Here is a 25327-nt window from a genome sequence, read left to right on the forward strand (position 1 = left end):
TGAGAGTCTGCTGCTCCCACGGATGAGAAAGCCACACCATGAAGTGCATCCATACCTGCAGTTGTGAATTGCACTCTATGGCAATGAATGCTGTAGAACCAAGATATAACAAAGGATGAAGTAAGGCTATAGTTTGTTGACCAAACTTCATTTCAATGAGCATTCTATTGATATATAATGTAACTGAAAAGGCAAGATCTGAGACAATATTGGTTGCAATGAAGTGAATACTTGTTTGCTTGTTGCTCAAGATATGTATTCTGGTCGCGAAAAAATATGAATACATACTCGGCAAAAGCAGTTCTTGAAATGACCCATTCTGGATGTGCATGTGTACTTTGGCTAATGATTTGGCTTGGATGGCCTGCAGCCAGCAAGTCATTGTGTCGATCCTGTGTGATCACACCCAATTGCATGGTTGCATATCAACAATGAAACAAAGCACGCTATTGTAGCTTCATTCACGTGCCATGTATGGCCAAAGCAAATTGCTGGCCAGTCATAAAAATTTACAGGAGACTTTTTACTGGTCTGTGGGAGACATCATGCTTCCATTCTTTGCACAGTGTTGTTAACGATTTCTTTTTCACCAGTGGCGTGTGCAAATTATAATAAATATTGGATATAACAAATGTACTTCCTTGTCAGATGTGGCTGTGTTATAATAAGGTTTGACTGTACAGCTTTCAAGTAGATAGGATACTCCGACTCACAGGATAATTTGTTATTCGATAATGCAGTAACTCACGGGATTGTTCCCCACCTGCAGCAAGTTGTTTTTTCATCCACTTTCATTTCCACTAATTTATCGTTTCATTATTTCGTTTCCTAAGCCTAAGTAATTTCCCCTATGTTGTCCTTGGTGTCGGGCCGGGGTTTGTTGGCTTCTGATGATATGATTAATAAAAATCGGGCTCCTCAGTTAACCCCCTTTCATCTCGTTCATTACATAACGAGGGTCTCGAATCTGTCAACATTGATGCCTTCAGGTAGCACGTGTGAGTTAATTGACCAGTTGCCTTCACCCAAAAAGATCACGTTCTCGTGATGCCTGCAGCAGAAAGGATGTTCTACATCCGCCGCCAAGCTTTGTGAGTGGTGGCGCTGGATAACACTACCAGGGTTCTACTAGGAAACATAAATATCCAAGAAAGCGGATGGTGAAACGGCGCCGCAGTAGCTCAATTGGTAGAGCATCGCTTGCGAAATGCGAAGGTTGTGGGATCGTTCCCCACCTGCGACAAGTTGTTTTTTCATCCACTTTCATTTCCACTAATTTATCGTTTCATTATTTCACTTAAGCCTAAGTCATTTCCTCTATGTTGTCCTTGGTGTCAGTGTTTGTTGGCTACCGATGACAATTCCTTAATGAGTTTTATATAGTTTGCAGAATGTCGACTCGATGTGAGGACTCGTTATGGGAAGATCACATGTGAAAACGTCAACTATGTCATGTCTAGCATACTTGGAAAGCTATTTGCACATCTTCTAGTGGCTGGATAGGTGCTTTCCAAGGATGCTAGAAATGTAGTTGATGCTTTTATATCTGACACTCCTGAATTGAGTTCTCACATGGAGTCCACATTCTAACTGAAGAATCAAAAATTCTTCATCCGTTCTACAGCTGTATGCTGTTTTTAAAATTTATTTATAGAATACTGCGGGCCTTGTAGGATCCCATGCAGGAGGGGCATCGGTACAAAAAGAAAAGTCAAGTACGATTCTGAAGATGTAAGAGATTGTGCTGAAACTAAATTTTCAACTGACAGTAGTAGTTTCTGCACGACAGCATTATGTTAGGCAAATGCACAGTAGATCTCCTGGTGCAAAAATCAGCTGTCTGCAGCGATTCTTCCAGCTCTGAGCTTGTCTACTGCAGTAAACAGTGGACACCACCGTCTTCTCAAGAACAACTTCTTTGCAATGCAGACAATGCCATCCTTATGTCCATTCGATTTGCCTGCGTGTCCCAAGCTATATATAGTCCAAAAGGTGCTGCACCTCACTGTTCCGTCTTGTCAGTGCAACACGACATCGTCTGCACAACACCACACATCTCGCAGTGCAGGCTTTGTGCAGAACAAGCCCCCTGCCTTTCCTGCACTTCTGGTAGAGGTGGTGCAGGGCTAGTGCAGGAGGCGCTGGGCCAGCTGTGCACAAATGCGAAACTGTCACTGAACCACAATTAACTTAATTCACGGAGTCCAGGTCGAGTCGAACGCACCTCTGGTCTTTTGCAGTATTGCCTCTTGCGACCTCTGAAATACATGCAATAACACACTGAGAGCCTGGGTGATGTGCAAGACCTTGTACAAATTATCTACTAAGCACTACAAAGCTATGCACAGCAGTGCAGGGATTGGTGCGTCCATCTCCCACCTGCACATTACCACGGGGACCCAAGTTGGAATTCCAATGGCAGTGAGGGGGCAAACTCTTGTTTTTGACGTAACATTCGATGACACCAGTTAAAATTGAACGTACATACCTCCACTTCAGGTGGTTGTTGCTCCACCTTTGCAATCTATGAGCCATAGTAAACTTGTACCTTGGTATAGAAAACAGAGATATAACAAATCAGAAATAACATGAAGGGTATATAAAACATTTCTTGTTAATATCATTGGGTCATGAATGTATGCTTCTAACGAATACCCGATATCACAAGGGTATTTTCGTGTCAGATATACGACTTCATTACAATGACGTACCACTTATTGTTGCAAGCCGTAAAAGAATGACTGGTGGGCCAACCCTTTTTTTCTTTTTTTAATGCAACAGTTGACCACACCAGTTGAAAACTGAACATACATACCTCTGCTTTGGGTATGTACACCCCGTCTTGCCATCTAGAGCTGTAGTAAATTACGGTATAACAAACATGGATATAACAAATTTTTGGATATAACGAAAGATATATAGAATATTTCATGTTGATATCAGTGTGTAACGAATGCATGCTTATAATGAATATCGTATATGAGGAAGGTATTTTCGCGTCAGATGTGTCTTCATTAGAACGAGGCACAGCTTACTGTTTCGTAAGCAGTCAAGGATCACCGCTGTTCGCCGGCAAAGTTGTACAGTAAAATGTTCAGATTTTATTTGTGGCCAACACCGAGCCGAGGAGGAAGAAAAGCTCTCGCTCCACGTCTTTTTCGTCTGTCACACACACAGGTGCACAGTCAATAAATCACACAACAGAAAAAAAAGTCATAAATATACAAGTTGTGCATCTGCTAAAAGAAGAAAAAAAAAGTCCACAGCATTCTGGAGGAATGGAAACACGAAGAAGGTTCTGTCTTCTACTCGTTTCATAAAACCATGTTTTTGAACAGACAGTACTGCTCGATGCTCATCTTGCTGCCTGCTTCATAAAAAGAAAATGTGTCGCATTGCCACTCCGTTCCGGCTCTTGCTAAACATGCACAGCGCCATCCAGAACAGCAGACCAGGGTTGCCAACTATGACATCACACACTATACTAAAAACTTTACAAGGTACTAACCACTCTCTGCAGCAAGTGTGACACCAAAAGTTTATAAATTCTGTTAAACCTCGATGTAACAAGCTCCAGTGTAATGAATCATCTCACTTTTTATAACTTGATGTCGACAATATAAAATTTGCATCACATCTTTTTAGCCTCATTTAACTAACTGTGCTTGTCTGATTTTCAGGAAGATTGAGGCATTACATGGAAAGTATCTAGGGCAATGGCGGTCACACGTGGTTGAACTGTAAATGGGTGTGCATGAATTTGTTAGAAAACAAAGAAAGTTTTTGAAATGTATAGACATATATAGGGTATTTCGATGTGATAAAGCTTTGATGCAGCAAAGTAAAGTTCAAATTTGTACAACTTTGTTACATCGAGGTTTAACTTACCTCTGTTCCATAACACTAGAAACCATTTTAAGAACAAACTGTTGCACACAATGTAGGGTTTCCCAGCATATGGGGTAACTGTGCAGTACACTCCCCAATTAAGATCAACGTGATGAGGTTTAAGTGAATTTTGTCTCGACATAGCGAAAATTCAGTTTTAGAGGAAGGCCTGATACTCAGGTAATGCTATTGAAATTGAATGCATGCTACTTTATTAACCAGCAAATTTATAACCATAAGTGCAGAGAGCCTTGCAAAATGTTGTTTGTTAGGCACTTTGCAATGAAATATTTCAGAAGTCTTGCGCTGTGCTTACAGCAGCTGTTAACCATTCAGTTAGTCTTCTCTTCCTTCTTTATGCAAAACTTGGGATCCATATTCTTATAACTCCCCTTATCTATTCACCACCTCGACCAGCCAATGCGGTCTTGTAATTATACTGGTTGTTGCTGGTGGCAGTAATGTGACTGACTAATGAGTAAATGATTTTGTATAAACTATGCTTTTTCAATATGAGCTCTGTTCTTAAGTTACACGGGACAGTGTGTAACCAATTTACTGCAATATTCTCATGCTCCAGTCAAAATGCAAAGATGCATTCATATAGTTTCTAAGTTCTCATGTCATTGCATGCTGATGGTAGTAAGGCATTGAGCTGTTGGATTTTTTGTTATCTTATTTCTTTCTTCCACTGCACCCAATTCCATGTGCAGACCAATGCACTGACAAGCTTATCTTCCTGCTCGTCTGCACAGTTATTAAACAAACAAAAAATGAACCGACAGAAAGCAAATGCAGCTGAATGCTTTGAGAGCTATCCTTGGATTCTCAAAGAAATTGCCTTAAAAAACAGACATGAAACAAATCATTTGTGTTAACGAATTTCCTTCAAGTTTCTTCTCGAGGAAAATATGCAATTGTCTCCAAACTTTGCAAATGTTCCCGAACTAAACAGACGTCCCCATATTCAGCTTTACAGATTTAAAATTAAAGGGAGTGTACTGAAGTTACCGTTAGGCATAACACTGACGAAAGCACATGACTTCAACACGAACACATTTTTTTTTTCACTTAACTCTAAACTTTTTTGCATTGGCGCTGCAGATGTAACTTTGTTGACAATAATTCATATATGTACAATGTCTTTATATTCTTCACTTTGTCACTGAAAGCCTCTATGGTCTTCAGTGACTGTGAAGCAAGGAAACAAAAGACGTATTCAGGCTTTTCACTACTCAATAGTGCAAACCAAGCTTGTGAAAAGTTTCTTATTGTAATATCCACTGCTTCGAGCTGCATGCGATCTGCTGACCCAAAAGAAAGCACAGGCTATTACGCGCTGTCCCGTTATCTTCTTTTTTTTCTTCCACCTTGCACGTTTTTGCAGGATTTGCAAAAAACTGCATGTATTTGTAGTGACAGAAAAGTGCTGGAAGAACACACACAGGTATTTTACCTCCTTTGGGATAAAATCATCAAAGCAGTGTACGCGAGATCATACATCTTAGTGATCCACTCACGACAAACATCACCTGTCTGCCTGTTATGGCACAGAGTCATTTCGTGGATTGCCTTTTGGCTACACATCCTCTACACAAGTAGGGTACACAATGTGCTCCTGTTTCTGTTACTTCGAGAAGGTGCACAGAACTCTTTTCAAAATGCAAGCGGCACAATACAACAATACAGTCACACGTGCACATATAGTAAACTGGATTCCACCTAGCCACTGAACTGCCTCGCTGTCCAAAACCAAAAATCTTTCACTGTTCCTTTCGCCACAGCATACAGTTTTATAGTCTGTCACATGTTCTTGGATATGTCATGGTGCCTCACTCACTCCTCTGCCAAAGCAGTCTGTGCCACAGATCGCATTTGAAAGTCTTAGCACAAACGGGGGATCTGACATAGCACGATTCTCTTGATGAGGTCATGATGCAGTTTTCTTGACAAAGTCGTGATGCAGTTCCCGTTACAAGGTCATGACACTCTTGACAAGGTCATGGTGCAGCTCCCTTGACAAGGTCGTGACGCAGTTGTCTTGACAAGGTCGTGACGCAGTTGTCTTGACAAGGTTGTGACACAGTTCTCTTGACAAGGTCGTGACAGTCCTCTTGTCAAGGTCGTGGCGCTATTTTCCCCTTGACAAGGCAACAATTCAATTTCCTTGACAAGGTCACGAAGCAGTTCTCCTGACAAGGTCATGACGCGGCCCTTGCCGCACAGGGGTTGGGAACCTTCGGGTCGCTGCTATAGTTCTGGTCCTTCTTGCCAGCTTTGGCATAAATACTCAATATCACAAAGTGCACGCACTTGAAGAAAAAGACCAGGAGTGTCTGGGGGAAGTAGGGGGGTGGAGGGGTGGAAGTGCCAGGAAATGACACGGAGTCGGGACATGGAGCTGCTGACGTCAGCTTCTCAGACATAGCCGTTCGCGGTCTTCTGGTAATGTTGCGGCTTGGGCTTGTTGAACGGCCTGGTGCTTCTTCTCCTCCAAAAGCAAGCCCCGCACGTGAGCACCAAGATGATGGTGACCAAGATCACAATGGCGATCACGTAGCCAACCACATCGCTGCCGGTGCTTTTGATGTAATGATCCAGTTCTAAGGCCGAGAAAAGTCAGAAAAAAGAAAGAAAGAGCACACGCTCATTTGAATGCAGCTTAGAACAAAGAATTCAACAAGTAACACTTGCAGTAAAGAATGGTTACAGGGTAGCTGATTTGGCAGTAGCTCATAAAGAGACATACGAATATGACAGCTTTTGAAGTTATTAGAATAACAGCAACGGTCTCCAATTATTTTACCTTTTCTTGAGATCCTAAGCTTATAAAAGTGACACAGTGTACAATGCTCAAAAATATATATTTAATTCATAAAGGGCACTTGTGCAAACCTCGAGCTGATATGTACTTATCTACTTGTACTACAGCGCCGAGGAGCTGTAAACTCTTTAATCTTGCTGTTACAATTAGGACTTGCCAGTGATTCTTTATAGATATGATAAATGTTAACTAGAAGAGCAACGAAATTTACTGCAGATATTGAGGATATATATATATACGATTTTTCTCAATACTGGTGCTGAGCACTGGACATCTCAAAGATGGGTAGGCTTCATTGTCTGACTTTGCAGTTATGTAGCACAAAGTTAATTAATGACTAATAGTTACTGGTTCGTGACTTGGCAATTAGCACACATATCCTGACTACATCACTGCAGATGATGTGTTGCAAATAAATCGTTCCTTTAACTCTATCATTCGACATACTAGACTTAAGTCTTCATTGAAACACCTAGTATATATTGACACGTGAACTCATTTGTCTTTTACGGGTGAGCGCTTTTACCGTCCACGAAATGTTATCGCTCCGCGCAGGATGCGCCTACATGTATCCGAAGTTTCTAGAATGTTATCGATGCTTCTGTCTGCTGTCTGTTGTCGCCGAACCTTGCGTAATGTGATTGCATGTATGCGCGACGCGAATGGCGTAGAACATTGTGGAAGGCATGTGGGTCCCAGCGATTACTCTGGAACATTCGGCAACTGATCATTTAAAAGCTGACGCGCTTGACCCGCTGATCAGATTTTCGATGATCGCCGATCGCGTTCGCCGCTATCGTTGTGCTACAAGTGTAGCCTGTTTTGTGGGCACAGGTTCGCCCAATAAAAGTTAGTTTTGTTGTTCACAGTGTTGCTACTGTGTTCTTCAATGTCACCACCATGTGACAATATCTTGTATATCTATGTAGCTTGGCTCACCGGCGCACTGCACGCAACAGTTGCCAGAGCTGTGGTTGTGGGCCCGGCACAGGTCCTGGTGGCAGACGGTCTCTTGACAGTGCAAGTGTCCACGACTGCACTCGCAGCGGTTGCAGTTGTCGATGACACGCTGCTCCCCGTCAGCGAGCACCAGGCCACCCCGCGTACACTGCCACTGCGCAGGCGTCCGAACTGCTCCATCTGCGAAAAGACACATAGATGGAGATGCATCAAATGTACTGTAACTGCTTGATTGTAACACATTTCTGATTTTTCATGTCCAGATTTGAAAATGAAATGCCCTTGATGTAACATGACACCCTGATTTTCATACTTCAAAAGAGTTCGGCCTGAAGTTATCTACGGTGACTATTTGAGTATGTGAATACTATAGCACAGGGCTGGGTGGTATCGAAGACACATGTATCTTTGATACTATCTTAAGATACTCTTCGGATATCTTGTATCTGTATTATGATGCATTTGGAAAGATGTATCATCATTTGAAGTATTGTGCATCTTGACCTTTTCAGACGCTAGGTACACAATTGTGTACACTGTGGGATTTTGACACCACCTGTTACAGTTTTGGTTTTGCACTCGATTCTTATGCAGTGCTTAGCATATATGTCCTTTCTCTTCTTTGTGTTTTATCGCCACATCACTCTAGTTTCCCAATAATGCATAATGGCAGAGGCAGTGCCACAAACCTATCCATTACGAATATTCTAGTTGTACAGGATCATAAGAGGTGGCATCTCAAAATACACTTGAAAACAACAAAAAGCTCCACTACAGTAGCTTATCATTCCATATAATATGTACATTTGTGCATGGTCACTCACTTACAGGGGAATAGATTGTTTGTATTTAGTTCAATATAACTAACAACATTTCTACTGTTTCTACCGTTTCATTTGAGAAAAGTGGCCGGGGTGATGCACAACACAAACATGCATGTCATCATCCTAATCATCATGACCGCACCATCATTATCCGTCTATGTCCACTGCAAGGCTATGGTGTCTTTACCAGCGGTCTCCACTCACTTTCTTGAGTTAGCTGTCCTGTAATGCACAGAGCAGGTTGTCAGTTGGACCAACAAAATTGAATGCCAAGGGAAGAGAAATGCAGTCAAGGGTGGCAGAGGATTAGGTGATGCTATGATATATATATATATATATATATATATATATATATATATATATATATATATATATATATATATATATATATATATATATATATATATATATATATATATATATATATATATATACACATACATCAATGAAAGATTAAAAAACCAGACAGAAAAACAAAAGATAAGAAAGGCAAATTGTTAATGTCAGACTAAAATTTGGCTGTGAGGTAGCATTTCTTTTTTCATGTCCTTTTTTTTTCCTTCTGTCTCAGTGTTCGGCACCATTTCTTCTAGCTGCTTCTCAATTCTGTATAATTGTGTCACTACTTCTACTTTTCTTTTGCTCATCTTCTGTTATTCGCTCCACAAATGTCAAAGAAATTGAGGTCTCTCAGTGGATTTGAAACATTGCCATGTGCTTTGCTCGATCTTGGTGATGCTGTTGGCCCCTCTATTCTTTAGCGAATGGAGATTTTTGGTGCCTCACCAGACGAGCATGGTATGCAGCAGCTCCCCGACGTGTGGTTGGCCGATCGGCACATGTTTGGAGGGCAGCCCATCTCGGAGCACTGCACCTGGCCCAGCGTGCAGTGACAGCGCTTGCAGTTGTCGGGAGACCAGGATGCCCCGTCAGCGTACACCTTCCCATCAGTTCTGCAGACTGGGGAGGCCTTGGAAGACGTAGCTGCTGCTTCAACGGTGGCAGAAAAGAAGGGAGAGGCATTGTTATTATCACATCTGACTGCTGCTATGCATAAGTCGTCGTCGACCACTGAAGAGGTGCTCGGGAATATGCTAAACAGCACAGGAAACAAGACAAGAGAGAAGAACAGGACCCTTGCTCAGTGTTCGTTGTCCTGTCTACCGTCCTATCATCTATGCTGCTTGCCATATTGAACAAAGCAACCTGCCCAGCTTTAAACTCTCATGCACAGGGGTGCTGCATGTATATGACATAGTGTATGATATGAGCTTTCAAGTTGACCCCAAATACAATTGCTGGCTATCATCAGATTCATCTCCATGGGCTTTCCTTGTTCAGCAGCTGTTCTTCAAGTCTCCATCTGCCTGTGAGCTTTCTGCCTTGCTTTGTGCGGATTCATGCAGAATGTGCAGTTGCATGTTTTGCAGAAGCCGGACATACAGTTGTTCCTCATTATAACATAGCCACATCAGGAAATGAAGACACATTCGTTATATCCAGTATTTGTTATGTTCATGTATTTGTTACATGCCGATGTTGGCGAGAAACATTCTAGATCTAGTTCATTATGTCCGATAATTCGTTATGTCCATGTTCAATATATCAAGGTTCGACTGTATGTGGCCCAAAATGAGTGATGCATCTTATGCTATGTTGTGTTGCGCATTTAAGAGAGAGAAAGCAAGGAAAAGAAAGGTATGGTGGTCACTGAGATGAGTGTCTCATTCGGTACCTCACACTGGGCGTAAGGAAAAGGGGGTATAGAAAGACGAAAAGATGGAGAGGATGAATACAGCATACACGCGGGAGGATGTGCAGAAGGATGGTAAATGGTCATTCAGGCTGGTGCACTTCAAAAAACACACTAGTGTGTGAAAACTTCTTGTGCCAGCAATGGATGTGGCCACGGTTCAAGAATCTCGGGAATTGGTATCGAGTCTAGACAGTTTAAAGTTGTCCAGGGAGAAAGGGGCTGAACGTCGTATCAAGGACAGGCACACGACTGTGGTTTTCTTGCACCTACAAGAGTCGCACATTGGACTATTGGCCATCTAATGCGGTAGGAGTAATTGTTCGTAAACATCACTCCCAGCGATAAGCAGTACGGCAGTGTTTGCTTTGCAACGGGAAAGGCTACATGGCACTTGTAGTTGCTGTGAGGGGTCGAGGTTGAGCAGCCGGCAATGAGGAAGTGTGTGCTACTCAATGCTACAGCCTTTGCTAGCTGGTTTGTGTATTACAGCATTGCTGTCTATGGCTGGAAGTCTTAGCATTTATCTCGCATCGGGAAGGCTGCAGAGGCCGCAACTTCCTACTTACTCGGGCAGATGGGGCAGCAATGATTCTTCAGAAACAGTGGCTCCAAGCATGCGAGAGGTGGGCAGGTTTCTCGGAAGCAGCGCTCCTTGCCGGCCCGGCACAGGCAGCTCAGGCAAGGCTCCGGACGCCATGACTGGCCATCTTTGTATCCGCCCGCACATGGAAGCTGGTTGGACTGGTTGCTGCCCAGTTGTTCCTCTTCTGTAGAAGATGACGCGACAGTCAGAAGTGAGTGACAACACTCTACATCTCACATATGGCAAATCAGTTTCGCGGGAGTCTGTAAGGTAGCGGAAGTTTCGGAAGGTTCGTGAAAGAGAAAACTGTTGGGCTACCCGGCTGTAGCATGAAGCTATGAAGGAAGCCCATGTGGGTTTCTTTCTCAAACCCCTACGTTTTATATTGTGATACCCGTGTGGATTTCCTTGTACGCTAATTCTTGTATGCCACCTCATGGCATGGAATCTGCCAATATCGTGACTCTCGTTACGTACTGAGTGAGAATAAGGGGAAGCGAGTAGCTCTACACCCAAACCTTGATATAATGAACACCGATATAACAGATTACTGGATATAAGAAAGATAATTAAAAAATGCCATCGTTGTTACAGTTTAGCATATATATGTTTATAATGAATATCAGATATGACAAAGTTGTTGTGTCACACGCACCTTCATTATAACAAGGTTTGGCTGTACTTTATTGTCAGCGTAGGGAAATTAACTACTCTTTCTGACTTAAGTGCATAAATAATAATTAGGAAAAGGAAATGAAAGTGAATGAAAAGATAACTTGCAGGTGAGAGCGGGACCCATATCTTTCATATTATGCTTGCGACATGCTCTTCCATTGAGCAGCTGGGGAAGCCTTCCTCCCATGCATTTTGTTGGGCTTTGGCGTGTGTGCACCAGATCAAGCCCTGGTAGTGATAGTCAGCACCACTTATGGCCACGGCAGTGAATGGCTTCCATATTTAGTTCGGGAAAGTATGATCGCTAAATGTGCAAATGGTATGAGTTCTGCCTCCTGCTGTTTGTTTTTCACATTAGGCTACATGTATACATATAAGCGCCATTGTCTTTTTGCTAAAAGGATGTTCCAATTGCATACATATCCTTGAAATACCTTGCAATTTGCTGAAATGAAACTTTCTTCACTGACCACCCAAGCTGCAGAAGAATGGGACAGCTGGACTGATGAAATAACCTGTGGACAAACCTCTGCCTCAACAGGATAGCCTATATAGACCTATGGAGTAGTCTGTGGGCCTGTTGTGCAACATATAGCGATGAACCTACCGAGCCCTTTGACCTATAGGTGGTCCATTGCTACATCGGGCAACCTATGGACTTATGGAGCAGCCTATGGTCCTATGACACAGTCTGTGGACATCGTTACATATGGACCTGGCACAAGGAGCAACCTAAGAGCCTATGGAGTAGTCTGTGGGCCTGTTGCGTAACCTATAGCAATGAACATACCGAGCCCTTTGACCTATCGGATGGTCTATGGCTACACTGGGCAACCTATGGACTTATGGAGTAGCCTATGGTCCTATGAAACAGTCTGTGGACACAGTTACGTATGGACCTGGCCCAAGGAGCAACCTTGGGCCAGGTCCAAAGAGCCTACGGGGTAGCCGAAGAGCCTGCGGAGTCGGCGTAACCCGTGCAGCACACAGCGCAGTGCAACTGACCTGTGCAGGTGGCACAACATTGTCCCGGTTTCCTTGTTGGATTGGCGCATGGTGCTGGAGGGCATTGCATGGTGTCGCAAAGGGCCATGCCGTCCACGCACTCGCAGCGGACGCAGTCGTCCAGCCACCAGCTGTCTCCTTCACGGTGAACGTGGCCGTCGAGGCCCTGGCATACGCCAGTGCCCGCTGGCGGCCAGTGGAACGGGCTGGCAGCATCGTCTGGCAAGAGGGAACCACTGGCATGTCAGTTTATTCATTTCGAAGTACATTCAAAGCCTGGCGCACTAGCTGGTCTTCTTTCCCATTACTTTCCTATGATGGGAGCATTACAGGAAAGTAATGGGAAATGACATTTTCTGTGCAGCAGAGAAGTATGACAACAGTGACATGGTGCACGTGGCACTGTTAAGAAAAGGTATGCTAAATGTCACTATTAGGATGCTTGCCGTTTGGCGATAGCGGCAGCATAGGCAAGAACGTGCTTCGCTTTCAACATCTGTTGGTGGGATAAATGAGACAATGTGCGTTGGTTTGGCAAGAAGGTACATCAACCTTGAGGCTCCAGTTACATAATTTTACGAGTAATGACTTGCATGAAGTCTTTAAAACTTGGAATAAACTCCACTTTTACAATTCGATAAAACTTCACATGTGGAGATACTCTCCCGGGGTGATTGCTGAACTGAGTTCGATAACATTTGATGCATTTATGAAAAAAGTTACACTGTACTGAATTTTCAAAGCAGATTAAGATTGTTTACTTAAAAGATCTTTTATAAAAGTTACCAAGGTCAGTGTAAATCACTGAAAATATTCATGTTTCATTTTCATGGCAATTTTTGCTAAAAAAAACTGAGAGCCTAAATAAAATACCTGTTCTCAACAGTCACTTATAACCATATGTACATATAAGGACATCCTCCCCATACCCTTTTAATATATATGCGACATCCTCGAGCGTTCTGCTTCAAAACGTTCTAATCATGTATTGTTCTTAGCCTCATTATTTATTTGAAAAGCCGTGAAGATGATCTTACAGATACATGTTAAGTCCACAAAAAATTTAATGTGCAGTCTCCTGCAACAATGATACATTCAGAGAAAGCTCTGAAATTTGCAAATAATAATATCTCAGGGGCTTTGAGTTAATTGCTACTGTTTTTGTTTCTACTGCAGTTTTTTATTGGCTCCTTTATTAGTGAACATAGTAGTAAATCAATTGCAAATGATCATGTGTCAGAAATGGCAGCTTTGTCCAATCCCATTTCCCACATGCATACAGCTGGAGCTGGTTAGCGAAACAAATAGCTTGTTGGTTCACTAGCAAATACTAAAATGTTTTGCATCAGTGCACTTTAATGAAATTTTTTGCCAGCAGCTGCATAAATCTTTTATACGAAATCTCAATTTCTTGCCTTGAGAAAAATTAACTACAACGCAATGATGAAACTAAGTAGACGTTTGCAGAAATTTTTGACAATACCTGTTTCAAAGTAATGTTATGAGCTACATGTGCAAGGCTCCTTGCATTGATATTGTATTTGTGATGTACACAGGATATACATGTATACTCAGGAAATCCACATTAGGATGAGGACATTCGTAAAGTGGATAGAGGGCATCTTTAGGACAAATTGTGCAATATATTGCTCTATAAACCACTATATAATCGAAGTTGCATGTTCAGCATTAAGCTTGCATTTTTCATGCAGGAAAATACTACTTGACAACTGCAGATAGCAGAAAAAAAAAAGGAAACGGAAAGCTTGCAAAGCTTAGAGTGCCAGTAAAGTCATTGCTTTTTCGTTGTAGGATGAAGGTTGTTATTGGCTGCAGAAGCTTGTGTAAAGCCTATGAGGAACTCTGACATGGCATAAATATTGTTAACTTCAGTGTGCACTTTAAGATGAATTTTATCTCAGTGACATTGGCGCATATACATCGTTCCAATAGGGTCACAAAGAACAGATGTATACAGGTAAAGTAGTATATTAATTTTCCACTGTTGATTATGACGATGTCAGATGACAATTGTTGTTTGGGGACAAACTATATTCTAAAGTGTGCAAATATTTTTTACAGTATAAACTAGACTTACCATATATAAAGGGAGCTGCATATAGTAGTTCTAGTGCAAACCTAGGCTTGGTGCTGCCATTGTGAAAATACTATAACAGTTCCATGGCATCCAAAATTGGCCGGTGCGCGGTGTGCGTCACCCAATCTCGGAGGACGCGTCGGGTGGAATAGAGACGGATCTCGGAGTCATAAGCACCTGTAAGTGGTAAACTGAGTAGAGAACCACACGTATTTAAAATAAAATTGTATAGCCTTTCAACATGAAAGATGGCGCGGTTTGGCTGTTTTAGTTGATCTTCCTGCAAAAGAATGCATTGCTGCGACCCCTTAATGCTGCCCCGTCGGCACCATATCGTGGTACAATGGTGCCCTCTCTATACAAGTCTCTGAATCAAAGCAGGCAGTACTATGCAAGTAAGGCGCGATCTTCGAGATGGAAGAAACAGGGAACCCATATGTTACGGGCGAATTGAATTGTGAAGGTATTGTGCATTTCAGGCACTTTCATTTTTCCTGAAACTGATTCTTTTGGAAACGTTGCTATGTTTGTAGAACAATTATCTGAAAATGTAGATTGATTCATTGCTCACCTGTACTGAGTAAAGCTCACTTTATCCTCTAAAGTCATATTTTAGATATCTTGTCAAAGAAAACTCAAGGATGTGACATCTAAAGCTCTCTCGGCCTGCAAGTGCAAGAAGGCCCCTCCCCCTGCTCACATGCATCAGAAAACTTGGTCTTTTAGTATGCGGGTGCAAAAAAAAATGTTTTCTGATCGAATTAAACTCATATTCTGATCACTTCTGCGAAGTATGTACCGTATGGTGGCCTTTAACTACACCGAAAACTGGCAATGACTTTCCAGAGACCCTGTACCGCGGCATGCGAGACACGCTGCCCCGTTTCGCAGGCCATGTTTGTGCACGTTTGTGGCTGCTCTTGGCTGCAGACGGTATAAGCTGGAGCAGTGTGCGACTCACTCTGGCAAACGGGGCAGCAGGCTCCGGGATCCATGACGGGGTGCTCACAGTAGGTTCGGGGGCAGGCCACAAGAGAGCAGACCTCGTGACCATTCAGGCAAGCGCAATGGCGGCACTGATCTCTCCACACGCTTCGATCGTCTCGCGGACAAGACCGAGACAAGCTTGTGTGGTTGGCGCCATGGGTTGGGTAAGATGATGATGGTGATTCTGCGCAGACGTACCAGCGTCGCTTTTGTTCACTCACCTTGACTCGTGGCACATTACGGGAATGGCAACTCACGAAGCACGGCTGAGATAACGTTAAGAACTATTCCAATCTGTTTTTATTCCAAATACACCATTAGCCCTCCGCGATAGGTCAAAATGGCTCAGACTACGCCAAAATGGCCGCGGTGCCTGCATGTCTGGGCTTGGAGACCTATCATAAAAGGCTAATGGCGAACTTGGAATAAAAACAGCTCGGAATAATTCTACATTTTCTCACCCCATATGCCTGCCTCCTGGGTACATGACTGTACGACTCCTTGCCAAAGCAGTTATCTTCTACAAATCTACAGCTTGTAAGAGAGCAAGCAATATGGCACATGCAAGCTAGCAAGTGGGCATCTCGTCTTAGCAGATGTCCGTTAAGTGGCATCTAAGGCTGGCATTAGGCAGGAATGGTAATACAGGGCATGAGAAATACTATAAGCAATTATGAATTAATAGATCAACAATGGTTGAACAAGCGATGTTTAATCTTGGGATGATAGTGAAAGGATTGTGCTGCCTGTTCTTCCCGATGGAGACAAGTCTCCTTTTCGAAACATTGCCGAACAAACGTTGCCAGTCTGAGCCATCCTTTATTTGACCACTGTCGGTCGCCTCAAGTCTTTATTTTCCTGGGAGCCCCTGTCTTGTTTGTAAACGATCTTGCTGTCTTGTCAACAATCCTGAGGACTTGTTATTATTGTGGTGTTCGCAGGCGGCCTAAAGTTTGCGAAAAAATTGGCCCCCAAAAACTGTCCACGTTGGAAACAACTTCTTCAGTAGCAATCCTGCCTGCAGGCAAGGAAAGCCTAGTGAAATTTAGTACCCAGGAATAAATCCTAAATTTCGACACCGAAAGAAATTTCACGCGCACACACGCACACGCGCACACACACACACACACACACACAAGAAAAACGGAAACATGCAAGAAACGAAGAAGTAGAAATATCGCGGGAAACAGTCACTCGATTATGAGCTTTCAATGCACTTCTGACACTTAGATGCTCAACCTTATGTATGAACTTCAATGAGATGACAAAGACATGTTAGTCCTTAACGAAATTTTGCCGAAGAAGATAAACAGCACGAAGTGAAACTCCACGCTACTTATCTTCCTCTGTAGAATTTCACATTGAATGATTGCAAATGCAAAGTCTCTCTTTACTACTACCTCTCGAGCCGACCGTTCTGGCGAGGAAAAAAAAAACCTCTAGCTCACTTTCGCAGACAGGGCAGCAGACGCCGGGCTTCTTGACCGGATTGGCACATTTGGTTTGGCACATCTGTGCCTCGCACTTGGCCTTGCCCGATATGCACTCGCACCAGGTGCAGTCGTCGTCCTTCCACCGCTCGCCGTTGTTGAAGCGCAGCCCCGTTGAAGTCAGGCAACCTGCTCGCAATGCAGTCGCACACATGAAAGGAATCATGACCTCGACATGAGGGGGTTGAGTCACAAGACGGATGGAGTCAAACAACTTGGCACAACAATGTTCACACGGAGCTCATATACCTAACAGATGGGTCGATGTTGCTGCGGTACCGTGAGAGGGAGCACAGTACCCTGTCCTGTTCATCGATGCAGGTTGGAAACCACTGACCCAACCGGTATGTGTTGCATGCGGGTCGGGATGGGCCAATCTAACCCATGCAAATGAGCTAAGTCCAACCAAGTAGTAATTTTTGAGACCGAATTGAATGCGAATCAAATATTTCAAGAAGCGAATTGAATCCAATATCGAGTTGGTTTAGAATATTGAAGAGACCGTTTTCACAATCAGTATAACATGATGTTGACATCCAACGTTACCATTGAAATCACAAATGAAATGCTTCAGAAACCAATAGGTATGCAATTCCTTCGCCTGCACAACTATCTTCAGAGACGGCCAATTATTGCTGTATAGCAGGTAAAGTATATGGTTCCCATAGTGACATAGCCTGCTCCACTACGTAAGCTCTCATGCTTTATTCCTAAATATTCCCGTAGGGGTGAAATTTACTGTACTGTTGCTCTAACTGCACGGTTAATTGAGTGAGAAGTCGTCGCTTTTAAATAATTATAAGCTATTCGAAAAAAATATTCATGCTTACAATTATAGTGACTATTCAATTTGGAGACTGAATCGAATGGGACACTAGCTATTTGATTCGTTATTCGAAATTTTCGAATATTCACACACACACCATATACATACTATTTTAGCACTTTGACTGCACGCATTGGCGTGGTATAAACTCACCGAGGCAGACAGGGCAGCATTCCCCTTCGGGCTTGTGCAGCCACGAGCAGTGCATGTCGACGCCCTTGCAGACGTTGTCGTTGCACACGGCGACACCGTTGCGGCACGAGCAGGTACTGCACTTGGTGTGCCAGGTCTCGCCGTTCTTGTACGTCTCCTTGCCCACGTGACACACACGGTCTCCGCTGGCTGTGTGCAAAAGAGCAGAGGCTCAGAACTTCGCGAACCTATACAACTATCCGACAGCCGACGGCTGAGCGCCTTAGACCTACTGTGTATATGGCTCCCAGAGGGAGCCATGGCTCCCTGGCTACCTGGCTCTTTACCCATAATTCCCTTTGGGAGCCATGGGTAGCCTTTGGTAGCAACCCTCTGGGAGAGATATATACAGTAACTCTAATTCACCTTACTACGGAGGCACTGCAATGTTGTGCTGGGACAGACTCATTTATGGCCGCCACTGTAAACGTGTCAAAAGTGCTAAATCTAAATATGTGGCTGCTACCACTCGGTGGCATATCGATGGGGGGGGGGGGGGGTTGATAAATGCGAAAACATGAAAGAGCGTAGGTTAGGGCGTGTTGGTATTCCATAACTGAGGTTTTTTAGCGCACGAAAAGAGACGAAAGACAGTGGCAAGATGCAAGTCTGCGTCTTGCCACTGTCTTTCGTCCCTTTTCGTGCGCTAAAAAACCGCAGTGCGAAAACACTCGTGTACATAGATTTAGGTACACGTTAAGGAACACCAAGTAGTCGAAATTAACCCAGAGTCTTACCCATGCGCTGTGGGGTGCTTCTCATAATCAGATCGTGGGTTTGTTACATGAAACCCCAGATTAATTTTTTTTAACCACTCCTCTCTCAAGAACAAGTTTCGACAGATGGTACGTTCACATGCACTAGAACTGACAACCGCGCTAGTTGGTAATGGTAATTAATTGTGAGTACGGTAACACAAGGCGATGACAGACAAACCATCCTATTTGCTTCCTTGTCCTATAGTCTTGTCTTGCACTACCATTCTCTTAATGTAATTTGGCATGTACTTGTTATGAGAAAAAAAGAACTGCTTACAAAGTAGCTTCTTTATTGAAAAGGCTCCACAGGCAACATAACGGAGAATTTCAAGCCTGGGTACGAACCCGCCAAATAGCCGGGAACATATTTAGAATGTCCTAAAGTGACTGCTGTTGCCATAAACACATGCTGCCCTACTGATGAACCAAACACAGGGCAGGAATAACGTAACGATTCCATATCCTTTTCTGTGCTTCATCAATCATGCTAGTGTCGCCCGAGAGGAATGCAGAATTGAACAAGGCCAGAGAAGCCTTACCTTATACCGGCTTAGGGCTGATGGAATAATGCAAAGTCAAAATGCGCATAAACCCAGTCATGACCGCTCTGAGTTGCCTGGACTTCCGACTAGTCGCATTGAGAGCACATTATTGAAGCTGAGTCCTGACAGGCTTAAAACTTACATACATTGAAGAGTTGCTTGACACCTTGATGCGGCGTAATCATCCAGCACCTAAGGTTACCGAAGCGTACCACCTATTTCCCCCTTTCTTGCCTTCTTGTTCTCCACATCTTCGATTTTCCTCTCTGCTTAATTTGGTGAATAGTGGGTATTTCTTTATGGGCTGCCTGGTAATTATGCTCTACCTAGTTTCCTCAGTTGGAATAAGGAGCATTCATTCATTCTAAGACTCATAGGCTAATTCAGTGAAGTACTGCGTGAGGAGGAGGTTATATAATATGGAAGGTGGCCATTACAGAATCCTATAACCGAAAAAGTCACCGTTAAACAGCGATGAAAAACTTAATTGACATGATTTTTCCCATTTTTTCTTGAGGTAAACTAAGGTCCAAGCTCTCTAAAACTCTAGAAAATGAACCAGTAAGCTTCAGGGCCCACCCAAATAACACAGATAACACTTGTTCTTAGGAACCAGTTTTGATTTCGGTACCCAGCTTCTTGCGATAACTGCATCTGCCAATACGCGATCAAGCGTTCCCAAAAAGAATGTGCGCAGTACTCCTGCTTATTCTTCTACAAACCTCATCGCACCTAGCCTTATGGTTACACGACGCCAGCAAATTTTGCTCCAAGTCATGACGTCACGACAGTGTTGCTGGTGCCGCCAGGCCTGCGTTTATGTGGGAACCAACTTTGGTATCAAAATTAAAATATTACATAAGTGTTTTCTTACACCTTCATTCTTGCTAAACGTTCGTCTTTTTATGTGAGGAAGCCTGCACTAGAGTTCCTTCAACATCAAAAATATCTGTCTGTACTACTTTAATGAAGCGTGCACATTAAATACAAGATTAGTTGCTTCTGTATGTGGGTGTCACCCTTGTGGGCATAGTTTCATTGTACACTTTATTATGAAAGTGACACCTGCGGGTACGGTCAACATATTCACAGCTGGATAAGGATCTAACACCTAGCCCGACATGAAAAAAAGAAAGAAAAAAAAGAAGGGAAGAAAAAGAAAAGCACACCATACATTTACAACTTCTGGGCAGGCATGAGGGAAATTGTTGTTGGTGCCCATGACTTTCCTTCATGTATTGATCAACACTTTTTTTTTCATTCCTCCGCTTTCACGTTTACGAAATATGGTTAGGTTGGAAAGCTGCAGTTTGCTACTATAAGTGTAAGAGAATGTAAGGCTAACAGAATGCAAAACCTGTAACTTTTGGCCGCTTCTCTGTGTCACCCCACTGGAATTACATAATGCGGGGTTTACACACATTCATAGCTAGCTGCGCACTCTTGAAATGCATAGTCAGATGGTAGGAACGCGCCGTGTTGTCATTCTTGGTCACTTGTTTCATGTTTCATCTTTTACTGCCGCATGGCTTAGCCTGTGCAATTCAGAAGGGGGAAATAGTGTAACCCGATACTACCTATTACCTTTGTCCTTGACAACTGTAATTGATGGGTAGGCACCGTCTTACTAAACATAACTAAGAACGTGCAGCAAAACAGAGTCGCACATGTGTGTCTGGCTCACAGCGCTAACGTTTTTTGTTGGTAATAGCTGCTGGAAAGCATCCAGCATGCATTCCTCTACAGCTTTCTTTCCTCGTTCGTGATGGGCATTTGGCAAGCAGCTTATTGCAACCTGCTTATTAAAGCAAGGCCATGATCATCTGTAATGTAACTAAATTGGGCATTTAAATGAGGAGAGAAAAGGGTGGAGCCAGAAATAGTTATCTCAACCTATCTTGATGCCGTCATACGGAAAAGAGGGGCATATGCACAAAGAATGTTGTTGCTTAGCTACGAAAAGAAGTGCGCCAGGTAAGAGAAAAACACGATTCTAAGCGCATGATCCTATAGTGCAGCACTTTCAATGTAGCGCCTTGCGAACGTGCAAACTGAGAGGTCCTATGAGATGGAGTCTTGTCAGAGAGGTTCTTTCAACGTATTTCGAAACTTATGAAAGCAAACTCTCAAAGATCCCCACAGGCATATGCATCTTTGGTGTGGATAGCTATTCTTCAAACCTGTTGCCAGCTACGTAGTCTTTTTTTCTCTGCTTCACTGATGAACTCAGTTGTACATGCTGATAACAGCTCACACTATCCACATCTCTTCATCAGTTTTAGGAACAAACTCAATGCAAGTATCAACGAAACAGAGACCTATATTTTAGCAATGCGGGCCAGTGCTGGAATAATGTGGTCCGATTTTGAGTCAACATTGGCCTTGCTTTATTTTTACCCCCTTTTTATTGCTAGGGAATGATCATTACTAGGTAACACCTTTTTCGAAACATGGTTTGGAAGCGCTAAACCGAAACCCAAGTTCAAGTCTTTCTGTGACTCACCGGGGACGCACTCATAGGTGTCGCAGCAGGAACCGGGCTTGCTGTTCCCAGTTTTTACCAGGCGGCGCACCTCGTCTGGCTGGCAGTCCTTTCCAAGGCAATCGTTGGGGAGACAGGCACACCTGCATATGCCAATAAGATATGCAGCGTTATGCCAGCAACCAAAGTTTAGCTTGTATTGCACTGCTAGAAAATCGTTCTGCGGTGATGCTTCCATCGTAACTATTACTGTGCAGTGATGAGCCCATCCTTCCCTGCTTATCTAAGCGTGACAAACAATGCACCTGCGCTATGATACAAGTACTATGTTTCAAGTACGATGCAAGTACTCTATTGGCACAATGGGCGTTGTTTATTCATTTCGTCAGTGCATTTTGCTGTTACACAGCGGCACCCGTCATGAAGCACCAATGTAATTTAGTTTTGCTCGGGAAGTGGGAGGGAGTTCGAGCAGGAAGCAATGCTGAAAGTGAAAAGGTTCTGGTAAAAGCCGACGACGCTTCAGTTTCGGCAAACTAATCGTTTTCTCACCATATACTTTCTGTAAACTCAGTTTTGGGTCTTTTGAATTTTTCTGCCTTTAACGAGGTTTGAGACTATCGGGACCATGTATGTCGAAAGGGCATGTAGTGGTTGCTGTAGTGTGTTTGCCAGTCTGTACACAAGCTAGAGTATTTCATCTTAATTTGATTAACAATGAAGTTTGGATGAGTTAGTAGTCGTGACATTGCCTTACAGTGCAAAACATAAAAATAAAAGCAGAATCACTCTGCGCACTGTGAACCAGTGTTGACACCCAGGTCACAATTTCGATAGCAGAGCTTGTAGTGTGCAGTAGGATTGTGCAGGGTATGTAATTCGCACACTGGGCAACTATCAATAGATGAAGCCCCAACAGTGATGGCACAGTAGGAAGGAACAAAGACAGGACAAGGCGCTCATCCCAGCGCCTTGTCCTGTCTTTGTTCCTTCCTAGTGTGCCGTCACTGTTGGGGCTTCATCTATTGAAAGCTATGCACCAACTAGCCCCACAATGTGTTTTACTGGGCAACTAGTGCATCAGAGGTTGGACAGTTGGGTTTGCAATGCGAATGGTGGTTGTCAATGCACATTGTCAACCAATGCGTGTGCTGACTGACAGTGTACGCAATGCGCAATCACGCTGCACTCTGCCAACCCTGTTGCTGAACTTTTTAGAAGTTGGACAGTATGGTTGCCAATGCGCAAAAATACTGATGCACGTTAGTACTTCATAGAAGGACTATATTGTGTGGAATTCAGTGCGCGGCACGTTGTCAAGCGGTGTGCCAGAAATTGGCCAGCAGGGTTGGAAGTATGGAGGAACGATTCTTCAAAGTGCCTACTTTGAACTATATTTCGCACTGATTGACAGTGTGTTATGTATCGCGCAATCATTCTGCACACTTCCCACCCCCCACTGCCCAAACTTAGGAAGTGCAGTCGGCACTGCGAAGGCACAGTGCAGTGCCTACACTATCAAGCGTTTCGCGAAGTGCGCACACTGTCCAGTCAGTGCGCACACTGTGACACTGACGACGTCAACACCGCAAAATCGTCCTGTACACTTCCAACCTCACTGTGTCCCAACTTTTGAACTGCTACTTTTGAACTGCGGTTGGCAGTGCGGAGGTTGATTGCACCCTCTTGTGCGGTGTGGCACACTGTTGGTCGGTGGTGCGCAGACTGCGATTGACGCAGAGGCGTAGCTAGGTCGTCTGGAACCCGGGGCCCATAGGCCTTCTGTCACCCCCCTCCCCGGGTGTATCCAGCAGAAAGAGGGGTGTCTTCAGACGTATACGACACCTCCCCCCCCCCCCCCCCCCCCCCCGTTGCTACGCCCCTGGATTGACCACAGTGAGCATATCGTGGTCTGCGCAGTGCCCAGCTTCCGACTCCGCTGACACCCGCAACTCAACTCCGCGGAGGAAGCGCTCTCGATGTTGCTGCGTGCGCCTCGGTGGTGCGGCCTGTTGGCTGGCTCCACGAGTTTGTTTGCTTGTTTGTTTGTTGTTTTTTTTTTTCGCCGGCCCGGCGCCACCGACCGGCCGGCGGTGTCCCGGCCGCGTCGTTGTACGTACCACGGAACGTACAAAAGGGCGCTCCCGATTCGGCCTGCACCCCACTGGGGTGAGACAAATAACCGGCAAGAGAGAAAAAAAAAGAAAAAAAAATGGCTGTGGCTTAGCTAAGGTTAAGCCCAGGATGCGAAGCATACTAGCCTTTATTTTAGTTGTTGAACCACTGTTTAGCCTGGTGAACTGCTGTTCCTTGGCTATATTTGGTTCGGCTAGACGAAGAAACAACTCATGCGTTACCCTGCTTCGCCTTCAAGAGTGGAACGCGACAGCGTTCCCGTCGACCCGCCAGCGACTACGCGCCCCGCATTGGACGCGGTGAGCGTCGAGCAACGCAGCGTTCGGCGCGGCAACGAAATGTGCGCCTGAGCAAGCGTCGCACGCCTGAGCCTTAGAAACAGCTCGTTTCTAAGGCAACACCGCATTCACTAGAGGCGCTTTTGTACCGCTTTGAAGCATCGTACTCGTGGCTCAGTGGTAGCGTCTCCGTCCCACACTCCGGAGACCCTGGTTCGATTCCCACCCAGCCCGTCTTGCAAGAGTTGAGCCAAAGCCACTTCTCCTCTGTCGTGACGTCACGGTGTCACGTGATTTCATGGTCACCGCCGCGCCTGAGGAGCTGGGTTGAACCCTCGTAATATGCTTCGCATAAAAAATGGCTGTGGCTTAGGTAAGGTTAAGCCCAGGATGCGAAGCATACTAGCCTTTATTTTAGTTGTTGAACCACTGTTTAGCCTGGTGAACTGCTGTTGCTTGGCTATATTTGGTTCGGCTAGACGAAGAAACAACTCATGCATTACTTCTTCGCCTTCAAGAGTGGAACGCGACAGCGTTCCCGTCGACCCGCCAAGGGGTGTAAGACAATGGGCTACAGGGCAGCGACTACGCGCCCCGCATTGGACGCGGTGAGCGTCGAGCAAAGCAGCGTTCGGCGCGGCAACGAAATGTGCGCCTGAGCAAGAGACGCACGCCTTAGAAACAGCGCGTTTCTAAGGCAACACCGCATTCACTAGAGGCGCTTTTGTACCGCTTTGAAGCGTTGTACTCGTGGCTCAGTGGTAGCGTCTCCGTCCCACACTCCGGAGACCCTGGTTCGATTCCCACCCAGCCCGTCTTGCAAGAGTTGAGCCAAAGCCACTTCTCCTCTGTCGTGACGTCACGGTGTCACGTGATTTCATGGTCACCGCCGCGCCTGAGGAGCTGGGTTAAGCCCTCGTAATATGCTTCGCATAAAAGAAAAACGGGGGAGGGAGCCAGAACGGCTCGGCCACCATATCGGACAAGCGGCCCCGCCGCGGCGTCGGTGAGGGCGTCCTTGCC

General features: G+C 44.4%; 1 protein-coding gene across 2 annotated transcripts in view; it reads right to left on the bottom strand.

Moving 5' to 3' along the window:
* Nucleotides 1–3078: 3078 nt before the first annotated feature.
* The window catches only part of LOC135917460 (cysteine-rich motor neuron 1 protein-like), a 179168-nt gene continuing 156919 nt past the window's right edge, over nt 3079–25327 (bottom strand). The window contains exons 3-11 of one of the 2 annotated variants that reach the window (XM_065451020.2): nt 21912–22033; nt 18070–18258; nt 17049–17219; nt 15575–15784; nt 12516–12734; nt 10819–11019; nt 9283–9486; nt 7652–7852; nt 3079–6491 (exon numbers count right to left, since the gene is read on the bottom strand). In XM_065451020.2, the coding sequence (XP_065307092.2) occupies nt 6307–6491; nt 7652–7852; nt 9283–9486; nt 10819–11019; nt 12516–12734; nt 15575–15784; nt 17049–17219; nt 18070–18258; nt 21912–22033 (1702 nt within the window). In that variant the 3' untranslated portion in view covers nt 3079–6306. The remainder of the gene's footprint in view (nt 6492–7651; nt 7853–9282; nt 9487–10818; nt 11020–12515; nt 12735–15574; nt 15785–17048; nt 17220–18069; nt 18259–21911; nt 22034–25327) is intronic. The other variant, XM_065451021.2, reaches the window with a different exon arrangement.

This window comes from Dermacentor albipictus, chromosome 7, assembly GCF_038994185.2.
Source record: "Dermacentor albipictus isolate Rhodes 1998 colony chromosome 7, USDA_Dalb.pri_finalv2, whole genome shotgun sequence".
Taxonomy (NCBI): domain Eukaryota; kingdom Metazoa; phylum Arthropoda; class Arachnida; order Ixodida; family Ixodidae; genus Dermacentor; species Dermacentor albipictus.